General features: G+C 44.8%; 1 protein-coding gene across 1 annotated transcript in view; it reads right to left on the minus strand.

Moving 5' to 3' along the window:
• Nucleotides 1-2,744: 2,744 nt before the first annotated feature.
• The window catches only part of LOC121927217 (solute carrier family 12 member 9-like), a 142,251-nt gene continuing 126,782 nt past the window's right edge, over nucleotides 2,745-18,213 (minus strand). Inside the window, 3 exon segments of the mRNA XM_042460878.1 lie at nucleotides 2,745-4,104; nucleotides 6,527-6,673; nucleotides 12,146-12,320. Coding sequence (XP_042316812.1) covers nucleotides 3,305-4,104; nucleotides 6,527-6,673; nucleotides 12,146-12,320 — 1,122 coding nt within the window. The 3' untranslated portion in view covers nucleotides 2,745-3,304.

The following is an 18,213-nucleotide window of genomic DNA, read 5'->3' on the forward strand; positions in this document are numbered from 1 at the left end:
TATTTTGGTTTAGGAGATGGAAAAAATGCCCCAGATAAGCATCCCTCTCCTTCTCTGGTAGTCAACCTCCCTCAATTATAATGCATTTTAAATGGACATTTGCAACTAGTGAGGCCTAGTAGTTTGAGCATTGGACTATGACTCTGGAGACCAGAGTTCAATTCCCAACTCAGAATAAATTCTCCTCCATTCTCCCATAGTGGTTTGAACATTGGACTAGGACTCTGGAGACCAAGGTTCAAATCCCAGCTCAGCCATGAAATCCCCTGCTTGACCTTGGGCATGCCATTATCTCTCAGCCTCAGGGGATGCTAATGGCAAACTCCTTCTGAAGAAAGGCCTTTGCCAAGAAAACTCCATGATAATTTTGCTTTAGGATCACCACACAATGATGACAACGACCTCCCAGATCTGCTCAAGATGGACACCTTCCTTTACCTAAGATCCTGGTTTGTCTTGCTCTCTCATATAGACACAGCAGCCCAAGAAAGACCACAGTTGTTTCCCTAGATTGGCACTTTGTAATGGAGAACATGAGCAAGAGCAGAATGAAAAACCACGGCAATTAGAGGCTGCAATTAGAAGGAATCAATCACACATATTTTGGGGGGGGAAATGGTAAGGGGATAGAGGGATGCAGCAAGTGGTGTGCAACAGCTCAGGTTGCTGAGAAGTAAGTTGTTAACATGTGCACACTCACACGCACCACAAATGGGACTTGTTGTAGTGTGCCTTCAAGCCCTTCTTGCAAGAGAGTCTCATGTGATACTCTGTATGCAAAGGGATCTTGTAGCCGCTTTGAGACTAACTGTGCGAAAGACGTCGTAGCATATGTTGTTGTAGACTTGGTCTGCTTCTTCAGATGCATGGAGTGAGCTGGTTGGTGCCAAGGAAGGACCATTATAATCAGACTATAGGAATAGCCATAGAAATGGAAAAACTTGTAGGAATGTTGAGGAGGTGACAAGTTCAGTTTTAATGATGGTCACTGAGGGATAAGGGAAGGAGAACAGACGGCGCCTAGGGCCAGGGTGGGTGGGTGAGCATATGAATAGTGGAGGGCATTTTGGATTGTGGTGTGTTCAGGCTGAGAAGCAGAAAGAAGATGTGATGAATTGGACAAGAAGTTGGTGTGTTAACTAGTTTTATAGTAAGTATAGTGTGCCAGGAAGCCATGGTCTCTGTTCAACCCACTGTTGATGGATTAGAATTTGTGGATATATTCCAAGTCAGTTGTTTGCCTTTCCAATCTCTGGTCTCATATGGCCAGGAAGTTCTGGCACCCTACTGAACCCAGAGCCATTGCAGTTGCCACCAGATTTCTGTCGCAATTGCGCCAGCAGCAGCATCTCCAACCGGAGGGGAGAAAGGGGACCCACATAGGTTTGAGGGTGGGGAACCAATGCAAGGCTCCTTTGTGTTGTAGATTGTACTCAGATAGAGGAATTAACAGCTTGACCTGATGTCAGCCGGCCTTTTCTGTTGCTATCTGTGACCAGCTCCCACTAGTTGTTAGGAATCTTCTTATCGGCTTCACTCTCAGACTAGAACTGGAACAAAGTCTTGCAATTTTTCTCATCCTTGACTAGAAACTGTATTTTTGATCCACTCAGACATCAGTCGACAAAATGGCTCACCATGATGAGAATTTTTTTGCATTTGCACTTTTTGCTAAACAAACAAACAAGCAAACAATTTGTATAAAAATGGGGAGGGGGCTTGTACAATTTTTCTGAACCTATTTTTTCCATACACAAAACAGTCCCATTTTGTAGCAATAAATGTGTGTGTGTGTGTGTGTGTGTTGGACAACACCCCACCTTTTGACCTAAAACCTCATGCTATTGATTTTTGCACAATTTTTTTTTTTTTGGGGGGGGGTAGATGCTTAAGAATGCAAAACAAAATGTAAAATACCTTTCATAGGCGTGGGACAGACTGCCTGAAAAGGGTGGCCTGCCGGCAGCCTAATTTCCTCTGGAGGGAAGCCACAGCCATCAAACCATGTGGCAAGATGTGGATGCTGCCTTACGTAACAATGGTGGCTCCCGTGTACACATGGTGCCACCATTGTTATGCCACCCACACGTACTAGGGTTAGGGACCGTGTGGTTGCCGCACGGTCCCTAACCCTAGAATTGGCGCCGGTATGCCGCTTGTTGGTGGTATGTACCGCGCCATAGTCTTGCTCTATGAAGAGGAAACTTTTAACATGTTCGTTGTTTCATGTGAGAATGAACTTAGCAGAGAACAACATTTTTACCACATATACCTCATTGGTCCCTCTCTGTGGCAGAGGGTTGGAAGGAGTAAGAAAGAAAGCTGATGGGGAAGTGATTGTGATCATGTGCAGTGTGTAAAGAAGATCCCATTTCATAGGAACAATCATGTGAAAGCTGCAGAGGAAGCTGGTTGCTCTGAGATTAGAGGAGCAATGAATCTGCTCTAGGTTTTACTCTAGATTTTTATGGAGCTATGCTGAACCCAAAACATCTCCATGGAAGTTCAGACAAAATCCAAGAGTGGATTTGCTGCTCCATGGGTATCAGAGCTGCTAGCCTCTCTTGGTGAAAGGTTGGCTTCTACTTGGGCTCTAAACAAAGGTTTGTTGCCCCTTAGTGGGTCCAAACCAGCATTACTGCATATGTAGTGCTGTGCAGATTACACATGGCCACCTCCCCTTTGTCAAGGATGTCACCATATTATTGACACGCCAGGGTCAGCACAGAAAGCCTGCTCAGAGATCCCACAGTGCCATCTTTAATTTTGCTCCCATCTCTACAAGTGTCAAAAGGAAGGTGGCTGACACAGAGTTCCTCAAGGCCACTGACACCAAAAATGCTCCTTTGCTATTAAGGAACCCAAGTTGAGGGACATCTTCTAGCTTTGCTATACTCCAGGTCTACTGGAATGCATGAGGTCCTTGACCTGCTCCAAATACCTGAGGTAAAAGGTTTTGCTGGAATGCAAAAAGGCAATACAAAGGGAAGACAGAGGGTGATGGCAGTCTGTGTCTCAGCCAGGATGGCTTTGGTGGTCATCAAGCCAGTCTCAGAGAGTTCCCATTCTTGGGAGGTCTAGAGGGACGCACCTGATGAGGAAAAAGGGAAGATGGACACAGTCTACTTGGACAAAACCGAAAGGTGAAGCACACAGTCTGTCTTCAGCTGATCTAGCCCTGGTTCCATGATCCATCATGTTGGTCTGGTGTTCTGTGACTCACCAAGCCCTTGCCCACAGTGGGCACGAGGGCAAGCCAGCCACCATGAATCCCAATTACTCTCACAGAGTTGGTGGCCCTGACCTATAGTTCAGTGCTGGTCACGGCACTGACCCCATGCACCAGCAATGTGGGGCCCAGTCCACGGGTGAGGACTTCGAGCTGCTCCAAGTACCTGAGGTAAAGGCTGGTATCAGCAGGGGGACGGGGCAAGTAGAGGAAACGGACGGTGGGGCTGGAGCTCTGCTGCAGGATGAGTTGATTGACGGCGCTCAGGTACTCGTTGGAAATGCAGGCAGCATTGCCAGGGAAGTTGATGGCATGGTCGTCCGAAATCTGTTGCCGACTGTGCCAGTGGAGGGCAACCACGTTGTCCCAGAGAACCATATGGATGTCTGCCTGAATGCGCAAGTCCTTCAACAGCTGCCTCAGCTTGTCCTCTTGGCCGCCAGAGTGGGTGCCGCTCTCCACACACAGGAACAAACGCAAGCGGGCCCGGCGCCAAGTCCGAGTCATGGCCAGGACACAGGCCATTTGAAGCAGGAAGAGGCTGCAGGTGTCTACATAGTGGGCACTGTCCGGCCGCAGCAGGTTGATGGGCCAGACGTCGATAAGCGGCTGGGCCCGCCATACTGACGCCTGGGGCAGGGTCAGTTCCTCAAAGGAGCGTGCCAGCAAAACATTGCGAAGCATCTTCACGGCATCGGCAATAATGCCTACATACTCCTGGGAGGAGATCCGCTTTTGGGTCCCAGAAGCCCACACTGGGGGGAAATTCTGCCAGGCTGCCTCCTCACCGGTAAAGGCTGGGTGTTGGGACAGGACATCGTGTGAGGCTGTGTCATCATAGAAGCCCAGAGCAATGGTGTTCGGCCTCATGCCACCTACAAGAGAGATGACAGAGAGCTGTTGAGCCAAGTCAAGGGTGATCAGATGCCCTCCTTTGCTATGTTCTACATTTCAGCCTTCCGTCCAGGAGGAATTTCAAAATGTCCTCCACTTTGAGCATGACTAAGAAGCAAGAATTTATATTTATAAGAATGTTTTTAGCTTTTTTGTGGGTTTTTTGGGCTATGTAGCCATGTTCTAGAAGAGGCGAAACGTCAGGAATAAACTCTTCTAGAACATGGCCACATAGCCCGAAAAAGCCACAAAAAACTAAGGATGCCGGCCATGAAAGCCTTCGACTTCACAATGTTTTTAGTTTTTATTTTAGAATGTCTTACATTTTTCTTGAATGTTCTACAATTTATGGTCCCTGATCCTCCTTTGTGGTTGGGGCATGTGGTCACCTTGGCCAAGTGGTAATAAATATGACTGTCAAAACTTGAGTCGGGGTGAGGGATGGGTCTCTTCATGTAACCGCTAGAAAGGGACTGGTGGACAAAGGTCTCCAATAACTATACCTGATGCATTCAACTGCTCTTAAAATGGCAGCTGAAAAAACTGGCTAGGATTATAGGTTTAGAAACACAGAAAGTTGCTTTAGTCATTGTCAGACCCACGGTCCCCTCAGTTCAACACACTAGTAGTGGGGAATCTTTGGTCCTCCGGAGGTTTTGATCTATTCGTTCATCATGGTCCATGTTAGTCACTGGCTTCTGAAAGGTGAAGACTCAAACATCTAAAAACTACATTTGCAGTATTAGCACCCCTTTCAGTTTTAAAGTCACTTGGTTACTTCAGGAAGGTAAAATGCATAATGTATAACTGGCTTGGCATACAATTATCACGACTGATATATTAAAAGTAGGGCTTTATTCAGATAATAATTACATATTGGATTTTTCATTTTAAAATTTTTAATTTTTGTTAAAATGGAGCTACAAATTCTTCAGCTGCAAGAAACACTTGAAATTCAAAGAACCCTATAGTTTTGCCACGTTATGAGGAACAGCCAGAGAAACCAATTAAAAACAGGGACAAAACACCATCAATATTAATAAAGAAAAGGAAATTATTTCGCCTCCTCTAGTCCTCCATAGCGCCAAGCAGACATAAAGCACTCATTTCCATTAAAAGAACTGAGAAAAGGAAATGAAGACCAGGAATATCAATGGTGTGATACTATATATAGTCTTACATAAAAGCCTACCTGCTAGATAGTTTTTAAGAATAATATGGGGTAGATATATATACAAACACCTTGTCTTAAATATTTCAATCATCATTCTGAAATAAAATATTCTATAATCAATTTTTCAGGATAACAATAGTTTCAGATAAAAACAGAAAGCAAATGTTTCTCCAGGTTTCTTCCCCTGGAGCTTCACATTTCTAGAATCACAATCTGGGATGAAGAGCAATCAAATGTACCTCCCCAAATTTCCAAGTCTAACAAGGCACTTATGTCTTCAATAGCTGGCTTGGGAACACTAAATTGAACTATAAGTCCCAGAATTCCCCAGTCAACATGTACTACCTGGGGGTTCTGGGAAATGTAGTTCAAAAAGATCACATTCAGCACAATCCAGATCACAGACAAGAAGGCTTCCTTTTTAGCTCAGCTACCCAATATTCATTTTAAACTGGAAGTTGCTGGGAAAGGAACCTAGATAAAGCACATACAATTTTTGTGCTTTATCTAGGGATGCTTGAGAAGGTCTTCCAATGAGCATTTTAAAGTAGACTGGCCTGATTTGCAAAACCAACTTGCAAAACTGATTAAATATGGAGCACAGGCGCCTTCAAGTCACCTGTTGACTTATGGCATCCCCATGAATTGCACGGGGCTTTTTAGACAAGGAATACTCAGAGTTGGTTTGTCTAGTTCCTTCCTCTGAAACATAGCCAACAGCTCCTGGGATTCCTTGGCCGTCTTCCATCCAAGGACTAACCAGGGCTGACCCCATTTAGCGTCCAAGATCAGACAGGATCTGCTAACTTTGGGTATTTAGTCGGCAATCATTACTTCTTTTTTGGACTCTTGTGAATTTTATGGTAGTTTTTATCTTACAAACTATGCCAAAATTCACATTAAAATGTATCTTTTTGGTTGAAATACTTAAATTTTAGGATATTTGTACATAAAAGGTTTTTTTTTTGTGAAAAACATGTACACAAAGAATCATCATTTGGTTTTTTTCCCATCCCTGGCTGAGAAGGAAATAAAATGGAATAATAAACTTAGGTATGAAGAGATGCTAAACCAGCATAGATCAAAAATAGAGTGATCAGTCCCTCTCTCAAACTCTACCTATGGTCTCTCTTCTTTCCCCTGCAATAGAACAGATTCTAGCAAAGGAAATCAGGTACAGAGTTATGGGCCTGGGCTAGATCTATGGCCCATGCAGGAGGGCTACTCACCCAAGCCAGAGATGAAGAGCAACTGCTGGGTGCCATGCCTCACTGAATCAGAGAGCGTCAGGTTGACGAAAGCCTTGATGTTCAGCCTGTCCACAAGCTGCAGCCATGAGTCTGACTGGTCCGCCAGAGGGTCAGCAGGCAGGGAGTCTGTGAGGAGAAGGAGTGGGTCACTTGCTTTTGTTGCCTTCTGTCTCCATCCCAAAGGAGAGGGAGGCAGAAGACCTCGGCTAGACCTTGGATAAACAGGCCTCAGTACAGGGATACAGATGGGGACAGAGATGGGGTAGTGGGATCCCTCTGCTCCATTATGGTAATGCACTCAATGTGGGTTTGTTCTTGAGGGGCAAAATGGAAACAGCAAGATTGCTGATCAGAATATCACACAGACAACATGTAACACCAGGCTTAAAGGAGCTGCATTGGCTGCCAACTTGCTTCTAGTCTCAGAACACCAGCTAGGGTTGGTGTCACTCCAGTAAAGAAATTCAAGTGGAGCATGAATCAACTGTGTGATGCAGCAGCTAAAAGAGGCAATGGGATTCTAGGCTGCATCAATAAGAAGTACAGTGTCTAGATCGAGGGAAGTAATAGTGCCACTGTATTCTGCTTTGGTCAGACATCACCTGGCATATTGTGTCCAGTTGTGGTCACCACAGTTCAAAAAGGATGGGGACAAAGTGTCTAAAGGAGGGCAACCAAAATGGTGAATGGTTTGAAAATTGTGAAGGCCTCTGAAGAGCAACCTAGGGAGGTGAGTATGTTTAGCCTGGAGAAGAGAAGGTTAAAAGGGGACTTCAAATATTTAATTTGAAGGGATGCCATGTTGAGGATGGAGCAAACTCGTTTTCTGCTGCAACAAGAGAATAGGAACCAGAACAACGGATGCAACCACAGGAGAAGAGATTCCACTTCAACATTAGGAAGAACCTCCTGACAGTAAGAGCTGTTCGACAGTGGAAGATGCAGCCTCAGAGTGTATTGGAGTCTCTTTTGTTGGAGGTTTTCATTTATTATTTATTGATTTACGGTATTTACACCCTGCCCTTCAGCCCTAAAGGCTCTCACAGTGGCTTACAATTATTAGTTTTTTAAACAGGCTGGATGGCCATTGGTCAGTGGTGCTTTGATTGTGTATTCCTGCATGGCAAAATGGGCTTCGATTGGATGGTCCTTGAGGTTTCTTACAACTTTATGATTCTATGATTCAGGCTGTCATCCCCAGGTTGTCTGGCACACCCTCCAGCCACCCTCCCCTGTCAACCAAGCCAACCTCTGCAATGGAGGCAGTGGCTTGCCACCACCACCTCACACTCCTTTCCAGTTCTGGCAGAGCTGTTGGGTGAGCAGAAGAGTGAAGCGAGAGGCCAGCCACTCTGCCAGAGCTAGAAAGCAGTCCCTTCCCACCAGTAGCTGCTGGTGAGGATGGGTTCCTACCATTGTCTGGCACCCTTTTTAAGGTTTGCCATGCTGCTGGGTGAAAAGGACCCCAGCAGCTTTTTTCTCACTTGGCCAACAGAATTCTCACCAGACATGGAAGGAACTGTTGGGTAGTAGTAGTGCCCCCTCACTAGCGGCTGCAGCCGAAGGATAGCAGAGGTGCCCTGGCTGGTGGAGGGAGGTGGGCATGGGGGTCTTGGGACAGATAGAAGCGACTCCCTCACCAGGTTATCAACCCCTTGAGGTGTCATCTGGTGCAATCCACACTCCTCGCACCCCCTAATGACACCCCTGAGGATTCAATGTGTTGTTGGTGTCCTTCAAAACCCTGAAAAGCTTGAGATCTCAATACTTGAAGGAATTTTTGTTGCTGTGTGCCTTCAAGACATTTCTGACATATGGCAACCCTAAGGCGAGCCTGTCACAGGGTTTTCTTGGCAAGATTTGTTCAGAGGGGGTTTGCCTTTCCTTTCCTCTGAGGCAGAGAGAGTGAGACTTGCCCAAGATCACACAGTGGGCTTCCATGGCAGAGCGGGGATTCGAACCCTGGTCTCCAGAGTTGTAGTCCCACATTCACACCACTACAATACGCCAGCTCTAAAAAAAAGTGCCGTCGTATTTCAGGATTACCTGTACAGTTGCAATTCTCTTCCATGGAGTAGGGGTGGTGGTCAAGGAAACAGGTACATTGGTGTTATCACATATATTAGCCAACAGGTGCCTACCACAGAAGGCTCTCCTGCCTAAGAGGTTAGATCTGCAAGCCCCCCCCCACCTTTCCCCTGTCCCACCAGTGGGAACAATATCCCAAACTGGGTCATCACGGGAGAGGGCCACTCTGCTATGGCACCCTGTTTATGGGAAGACCTGCCTTTGGAGTCCTGGTTGGTGCCATCATACATTTCTTTCTGGTGCCAAGTTAAAAGCTGGCTTTTTATTAAAGCCTTTGAAGCTCAATCTTATTCCTTTCTAAAATGTACATGTACAGTGCTTTCCCTGTTTTAGCCTTTTCTGCTATTATAATCTGACAATTTATTTAATATCCTGTTATCCTATTTGATTGATTATGTTGTTTTTATCTGGAATGGCTTTAAACTGCTTACATTGTTTTAATTGCATGCCACCCTGATATTTCACAACAGAGGAGAGGATAAAAATATTTAAATACATAATTTTCTGCTTCACAGATGTAAATCAGGATTGGGGAACATATGCCCCATGCCAGATGTTACGCTGCAATTCCCCTTAATCTTCATCACTGCTGGCTAAGGTTGATGGGAACTGCAGTCCAACATCTGAAGTGCCACATACTGTATGCCCCACCCCTGTTGTAAACTAGGGGCGATTCTGCTGCTTTGAGATTTCATTCACTTCTCTGCTGTTCACAACTGAGTCCCCTAAAAGGAGAGCTTGGAAATGTTACTTCTTTGGACTACAGCTCCTAGAACTCTGGCTGGGTGGATAGTGGGACTTGTCATCCACTAATTTAATTAGCCAGTTCAGAGAACTGAGATGATAGATTTGTGTTTTACTACACACAGGAACTGCTATTCTTCTCTCCACTATGGAGGTCCCCAAACTTGGTGAAGAAACAACCTCTGGTATATAATAATAGAGCCAGTGTGATGTACAGTTGCCCCTCCATTTTCACAGACTTGGAATTCGTATCCCTCGCCTGTTCGCAGGCGGCAAACGGAGAGGGACAAAATGGGGTGTATGCTGCCATTCAAGCCAATGGGGCTTGACTATCGAGGATTTTCTGTTTTCGGGGGGGGGGGGTCTGGAACGGATTCCCCACAAAAACGGAGGGGTGACTGTAGTAGTTTGAACATTAGAGTATGACTCTGGAGACCAGGGTGGGATTCCTAGCTTGGCCGTGAAACTCACTGGATGACTTTGGGCAAGTCACATTCTTTCAGCCTCAGAGGAAAGCAATGGCAAACCTCCTCTGAACAAATCTTGCCAAGAAACCCCTGTGATAGGTTTGCCTTAGGGAGGCCATAAGCTGGAAACAACCTGAAAGTACACAACAACAACATATAGTACATCTCTGAGGAAGATGAGATGAAGGGTGCTGTTGATTCTGCTGGTGGGCTTCCAAGAGGCACATTGTTGGCTACTGTGTGAACAGCTCACTGGATGAGATGGATCTTAATCTCATCTGGCCTCAAGACTCTTCTTATGTTTTCCTTTGAATCCATCCATAGCATGGCTTCCTCCCCACTGATTCCAAGTTCACCCTCCACTTCTGCTCTGACGTGAAGACCTCAGTCCTCCCTCCCAAGGACTGATACCTTACTTCTGGATTGCCATGTGTTCTTGCCCAGATATGGACAATCCCTTGGATCTGATCTATCATTTTCTCTTTCTCTCTCAGCCTTTGGTGTGGTTGCAAAATGAAATTAACAATCCCTCTCCTTGTATATCTCCCCCCTTTTTTTCAGGGAGGGGGGAAATATTCCATTAGTCACCATGGAAACCAGAAGGGCTCAGGGAGGGGCCCATTTGTGGCCTTTACAAAAGCACATGAGAAATCAATTTGCTGCACAAAGGGAAGGGAGTTAGGCAAAAGTGAGCACCTGGGCCTGCAAGGAGGGAGGCACAACCCTCTGCGCCTGCCACTGCTTTCAGATGGCATCTGTGTGTTGCACTAGGGGTGAGTTTGTGATTGCTGTAAGGAGCAAGTATTTAAGGGATGCAGTTAAACAAAAGCCTAGGCTGGGAGTCACTGGTCAGTGCCAAAACTCAGCAGAAGCATCTCATCGAGATGGTTTGAATTTCTCTCTCAAGTGTGTTGTATGCATGGTGCTGCCCCCTTTCAGATTACATGGGTCACAGACCACAATGGTATCCTAGGTGCACAGCCAGGTGCTCCCATGTCAGTGAGGTAGTAAATCTGGTCCAGGGTTTGGTTTGGACTCCAAAGGAGCTAGGTTAGAATCATAGAATCCTAGAGTTGGAAGAGACCACAAGGGCCATCCAGTCCAAACCCCTTCCATGCGGCAACTCACAATCAAAGCATCCCGACAGATGGCTATCTAGACTCCATTAAGAGACCTCCAAAGAAGGAGACTCCACCATTCTCCAAGGGAGCGTCTACCACTGTCAAACAGCTCTTACTGTTAGGAACTTCCTTCTAATGTTGAGGTGGAATCTCATTTTTCTCAGATTGCTGAATTTACCATATATACTTATGTATAAGCTGACTTCATGTCATACTGGAGATGGAGCAAGCTTGTTTTCTGCTGCCCCAGAGAACGGGACCCAGAACAATAGATGCAAGCTCCAGGAAAAGAGATTTCAGCTCAACATTAGGAGGAACTTCCTGACAGTGAGGGCCGTTCGACAGTAGAAGACACTCCTTCCTCAGAGTGTAGTGGAGTCTCCTTTCCTTGGAGGTCTTTAAACAGAGGCTGGATGGGCATCTGTCAGGGATGCTTTGATTATGAGTTCCTGCATGGCAGAATGGAGTTGAATGGCTGGCCCTTGTGGTCTTTTCCAACTCTTATGATTCTATAAGTTGAGGGCAGGTTTGGGGAACAACATTATGGATTTTGATATGACCCATGGATAAACTGAGGGTGAAACCTAGGAGAACATAGCAAAGGATGAAGCAATAGAAAACAGTGCCAAAAATTGTACAAAATTCCGGCAGACAGAACTGTTTGTGTTCACTCCGGAATTGATGGACGAGGAAGGAACTACAACAAATGGCGTCTGTGCCATTTGTATAGTAAACGGTGTTGGTGTCTGGGTGAGATGCAAGCAGGTGCGGATGGGGCTAAGAAAACATCTCATGTTAAAAAAGGAGGAAAAGGCAAGAGTTAAGATACAATTTTAACTCTTCTCAAAAAACAAAAAAAGGAACCATCCCCTTGTCTGAGCAGAGCAATGAAAGTCAAGAGCTTAGTCTATCCTCAGAGGACCTAAAAGAACCGCTGAACCCCTTTACTCTCTTGGTGCTCCTTTAAGAGGGAAATGCCAAAAAGTCAATGCCGCACACTGGCTTTTCCCAAATAAACCAAGGTCCTAGCAGACCCCTGGCTTTTCCTGTTATGAACCTGCCCTGGAGAAGAGGAAGAGGCTTCAGATGTGACTGGCTGCTGCTCTCCTTTCCAGGCATCCTCCTGCCTCTTCAGCTGCCTCACCAGTATCACCCTCTGACTCTGCCTGCTCCCTTACCTAAGCAGTCCAGCTCCACATGGCCAAGGATATACAACCCACTCTTCTTCAGGTCATTGATGAAGCTGATGAGCTGCAGGGACGTCCGGGGATTCCGCACCATCAACAGCACTTGGGGACGCCAAAACTTGACGTGCTCCTTGCGGATGTCCAGCATCAGCAGATACTTGCGGACCTGGGAATGAGAGAAGCAAAAGGGTAGCATTGAAGGAAATGAAGAAGACCCACTCTTAAAACCATACAATCATGGAGCTGGAAGAGACCACAAAGGGCATCCAGTCCAACCCAATTCTGCCATGCAGAAATACACAATCAGAGCACCCCTGACAGATGGCATAGTACATGTGATAGTGAAGGTGACCATGGCAGTTCTGACTTCCTAAAGATAATGCAATCAATGGCACAGAGAAAGCTACTCCCTTTGCATTCGGCTTCTGGGACTTCTGGAGATCAATGTGGGGTGGTTGGCTGGTGTAAACCCATCATTCCTTTTTTAAAAAATTTGATTATTCCTTATTACTTTTAGAATTTGCTTATCACAGCGGTATCCACAGGGTCCCCCCCCCCCAATCCTCCGTGGATACCAAAATCTGTGGATACTCAACTCCCATTATATACAGTGGCATAATGAAATGGTGCCACTTAGAAATGGCCAAATTGTTTTAATTTTGGATAACATATTATTTTTTAATTTTTTCAAGCCCTAGATAGTTGAATCCATGGATTCAGAAGCCAAAGATACAGAGGGACAACTGTATTATTATTTTCCAGCTTTCTTACTGGAATGACTGCAATGACTGTTCAAATTTAAACATTTTAACTCTGTTTATTGGCAGCTGTTTATGGTTAGACCAGTATCTAGTGTCAGTTGCTTCTTTTTAATCACTTCATTTTATAGTGCAAAAAATTTCATCCAGAAACAAATCCTTCAGTTAATATAACCAAAACAACTCCCTTTAAAATGACACTTTTTTAAAAAAAGAACAATATTATTGAAGCTAGTGACCATAACATCGAAACTGCATTTTGCTACTTAATTCTCTGATTTAGTCCTATATTGGTGTAGTCTGATACATACATACATACATATATATAGGCTGTCAGCCTGTCAATATAATTCCCAAAGTTTTACTGAAGGATGGAAATCATATTATTAAAGTGTAATAACTTTGAATTGTTAATTTTAGAAAGCATTAAAACATGCTCGATCAAGCTTTATAACACAAAAAACAATGTTTCAGGGTGTCAATATAATAAGCAGGATTCCATTTTTCCCATTAAAACAGTAATGCCAAAACATCTGTTTTTCCTTTAATCTGTTTTCCCCCAAACCTTGTAATGTGGGAACTGAGATGGTGAAATAGATGAGATTCTGTTCTAATTTTACAGGGGCCTTTTCTTGTTTTTATAACTCTTAAATTGGAAGCGGGCTCTTTGTATAAAATCCAGAGCCGCAGCAGATCCTGGAAACATTGGGCTTGTTTCCACTGGGGTTTAACGCGGGTTACGAATCGAATTCAGATAGAGGCGTGCCCATTTGAACCCGATTTAAACCTAGAACGGTTCTAGATCACCCCGCATGCGTGCCCATTTGAAATCGATTCTTTTTTTCGTCCTTTTTTTAAACCGCGTTAAATGCCTTTAACCCGCTTTAAAAAAATAGAAGGGTCGAACCTTCTATTTTCCTTTAATCCGGGATAGTTATCGATGTATTTCAAATGGGAACGTTAGGAGGTGAATCGGGTTACCTGTATGGGAGGAGTCAAGTGCGAGTGGGCCGGCCCCTTGCCTAGTCTGTGTGGGGAGAGCCCACACAGACTAGGCAAGTTCCTCTGGAAAGAGCTTCGCTTTGTCAGAAGCCTCTCCCATTGATCTCTGGGCTCTCTGAAGGGATTCTCCCTGGCTGTCTTGGGAGACAGGATGCTGCCCTCCAAAACCTATCCCATAGTTCCTCTGGAAAGAGCTTCGCTTTGTCAGAAGCCTCTCCCATTGATCTCTGGGCTCTCTGAAGGGATTCTCCCTGGCTGTCAATGAAATGGAAACGATGCCAAAAGATAAATCACTTCCAAATATTCTGGATTAACGTTACGTCATTCTGACGTACTATTGATTGACAGCTCCAAATAAGGTATGGAGGAGAAGAATCGATTTATTTAAACACCGAATTCATGCCAAGTAGGAACGCTTGCAGGTAAAAACTTCGATTTAAAAAACCAGATGGGAACGAAGAATAAAAGCGATTCGGAACGCGGAATAAGACCAGGGTTATTTTGAATCGGATCTATTAAAAACGTTGTATTTTAAATCGTTTCAAATCTTAAGTGAGAACACCCCCATTGTCTTTTTTGGACTACAACTCTCAGGGTCCCTCAATAGATATAGCCATTGGCTATGCTGTCTGAGAGGTTCTGGGAGCTGTAATCTAAGAAAAGAGACTTTTACAGATTCTGAGTTATTGCACCTCCCCAAAAGTGGCTGTATTGTCTTTGCATGAATGTGCCCTTCCTTGCACATTCCTAGGCAAATGGTTCTAGTTTTCAATTGCACAATTTCTCCCAATATGCAGCTGAAATCTTGGTTGTGGTGGCGGTTTGCCTTCAAGTCATTTCCAACTGAAGATGAACCTATCATGCTCTTTTTGGAAGGGGCCATGATTTGTTCAGAGGAGGTTTGCCATTGCCTTCCTCTGAGGCTGAGCGCATGAGACTTAGGTGTTTATCACACGGAGGTTTTTGCAGCTCAGATCCAGAGTGACTCCTGGTTCAGCTATGCGAATTCACGTTATAACGTGAATGTTTTATCACACCTAGCTGCCCTTCCATTGCCCTTCCGAATCGAGGGGGAATCGAATCCAAGGCAAGTCAAGTGATGCAGATTCATGCAAAGTGGAGTGAGTGCAAATTGTATTACCACACCGGTGGGATTCAACGATTTGAATCGGCACCCTTGCGCATGCTCAGTGGGGGTCTGAACGCATCATGACCTTGTAAGGGGCGTAAGTTCTTGTTCCCTGTTTTGCGTAATTGTGTGATTGCGTGAATATTTGCCTCGTGAATATTTCTGTGTCTTCTTCATCCCCCTTTTTTATTTTCCCTTCCATTTCAGCAATTTCAACACACAGATAGACAGACAGACAGACAGACAGACAGATCTGTATATTCACATTCACGCACATACACACATGTATATATTCCCAAAAAACAAATTGCCCTGAAAGTTGCCCTGAAAGTGAAAGGACCACTGAAAGGAAATGGGGGGAAATTGCAGTGCCGCATCATGGGAAATTTGCAACCGGGGGGTTTGTGGAGGTGTACCAGAGCAGAAGAAGCAAAGTTGCATTCCACACCAGACCGATTCGGAGAGAAATCGAAGGGAGCTTGGAAGCGAATTCTGTGAATTCACTTTTTTCCAAATTCATCAAAATGAGGAGTCACTTTGGATTCACTGCGGAAGCGCCACGGAAGGAGCGCCCATAGAAAGGAATCGCATGTGATAACACATCATATTATAACATGAATTCGCATCATTGGACCCACAGTCACGTTGGATCGGAGCTGTAAAAACCTCTGTATGATAAGGCTCTTAGCCAAGTTCACCCAGTGGCTCTCATGGCCAAGCAAGGAATTGAACACTGGTCTCCAGAGTTGTAGTCCAACATTCAAAGCACTACACCACAATTATCGTCTTGAAAATTAATCTCATGAAGCCTGCACCTGCCCTTTGGAAGTGCAAGAAAGAGCACACCCCCTTCTTCCATTTCAAAGGAATTTGTATTTTGATATAGGATGAGGGACACCTGGCTTAAGGAGACTTATAGTGTGAAAGGGATGTAGGAGTCCTAGTAGACCACAAGTTGAACATGAGTCAACAGTGTGATGCGGCAGCTAACAAGACCAACGCGATTCTAAAAGTATAGTGTCTAGATCAAGGGGATCAATAGTGTCACTCTATTCTGCTTTGGTCAGGCCTCACCTGGAATACAATGTCTAGTTCTGGGCAACACAATTCAAAAAGGATGTGGAGAAGTTGGAGAGTGCCCACAGGAGAGCGACTAAAATGGTGAAGGGTCTGGAAACCATGAAATCCTATGAGGAGAGACTTAGAGAGCTGGGTATGTTTAGCTTGGAGGAGAGAAGGCTAAGAGGTGATATGATGACATTGTGTAAGTATTTAAAGGGTGTCATATTGAGGATGAAGCAAGCTTGTTTTCTGCTGCTCCCGAAAGTAGAACATGGAACAATGGATGCAAGCTACAGGAAAAGCGATTCCACCTCAACATTAGGAGGAACCTCCTGAAAGTGAGAGCTGTTAGATAGCGGAAGAAGCTCCCTTAGAGAGTGGTGGAGTCTCCCTCTTTAGAGGTTTTTAAACAGAGGCTGGATGGCCATCTCTTTGGGATGCTTTGATTGAGAGTTCCTGCATGGCAGAATGGGGTTGGACTGGATGGCCCTTGGCGTCTCTTCCGACTCTAGGATTCTATGATTCTACAAACATGCGGACCAATTTCTGATTGAAATTGTCTTTCGGCCAATGAAGTAACAACAACAACAACAACAATAAAAGATGGGCTGCTACCTTCTCCACTTGTCCTAATCTGCAGCTACTTTCATCCTTGCTAAATGTGTGTGTGTGTGTATATATATATACAAATGTCAGTTGGACAAACCAGAGCTCAGGGCAAGATAATGCATTTACATCCTTGGCTCCTGGCATTTGTCTTCTCTGCCAGGGACAAGTGCATTTGATCAGCATGCGTCAGGGTAATGTCACCCCGGCTGAATAAATGTTATTACCCCAGACGCACCGCTCATTCCTCTCCCTCCCCAACCTCCCCCCCTTCTGCATATGATTTGTGGCTGGCTCCTGGCCAAAGACACAGACCCCCCACTCAGCAGGGCTAGCAAAGCAAGGTTTGAAAAGGAGGTGGGGGAATCCCTAAATGGTGTTTAACCATGCATGCTTTTATCCCCCTGCTTTAGGCTTTCTTTACTCATCAATCTGCCAAAAATGTCCTGAGCCAGATGGATGGTTGCAGAAGCCATAGAGGCCATGATTTTTTTGGGGGAGGTGGAAAATAACCCACCATGTTCCCCCGTCCAACATCCATGAAAAAAAAAATACTCCAATTTTCTTTCTTATGCTATAAAGGGCTAATCTATACGCAAGTTTATTATGTGAATTGCTTTGCATATTTGCACATTTGCATCAATGGTTAATTGCTTTTACTTTCCTGCGCAAATTTCCATCTATCAACCTCCCTCTGCCAAAAATGTGCATCCTTTCAAATCCAGACGAATGGCCACACATGTGATTATGTAGATTTCTGTGGACTTCCACCAATGCTCCGGTAAAAACTGCGAAGTCTTTTTCTGAGGAGATTTTGACACACAACGCACAAAATGCCAAAACTCCTACAAATCACATGTGGTTGGATCACATTTTATATGATTGGGAGAAGGAGTATTTTAATTATGTTTGTTGTTAACCGCCCTTGAGTTGATCTCAACACATGGCTACTCTGTGGATAAGACATCTCCAAGACCCCCTGTCCTCCACTGCTGTGCTTAGTTCCTGCAAACTCATACCCATGACCTCCTTAATAGAGTCCATCATTCTAGCATGTGGCCTTCCTCTCATTTGGCTTCCCTCCACCTTTCCTAGCATTATTGTTTTTACCAGTGAGTCCTACGTTCTCATGATGTGTCTCATCCACAGGATCACCATGGGTCGAGATTGACTAGAGAGCAGTTAAGAACAACAACGAAGTATGTGCCCTGATTAGTACACATGCTCTAGAAATTGACCTGCTAATTAGTGACACTATGGCCATGTAGAGATAGGCTGTTGTGCGATTATCATATGGGAAAGTATATATGCACGAATGTCTGTTTCTTTCTTTCACAGAATCATCGAGTTAGAAGAGACCTCAAGGGCCATCCAGTCCAACCCCAATCTATGATGCAGAAACACATGATCAAAGCATCACCGACAGATGGCCATCCAGCTTCTGTTTAAAGATCTCCAAAGAAGGAGACTCCAACACTCTCCAAGGGAGTGTCTTCCACTCT

Source organism: Sceloporus undulatus, chromosome 3, assembly GCF_019175285.1.
Source record: "Sceloporus undulatus isolate JIND9_A2432 ecotype Alabama chromosome 3, SceUnd_v1.1, whole genome shotgun sequence".
Lineage (NCBI taxonomy): Eukaryota > Metazoa > Chordata > Lepidosauria > Squamata > Phrynosomatidae > Sceloporus > Sceloporus undulatus.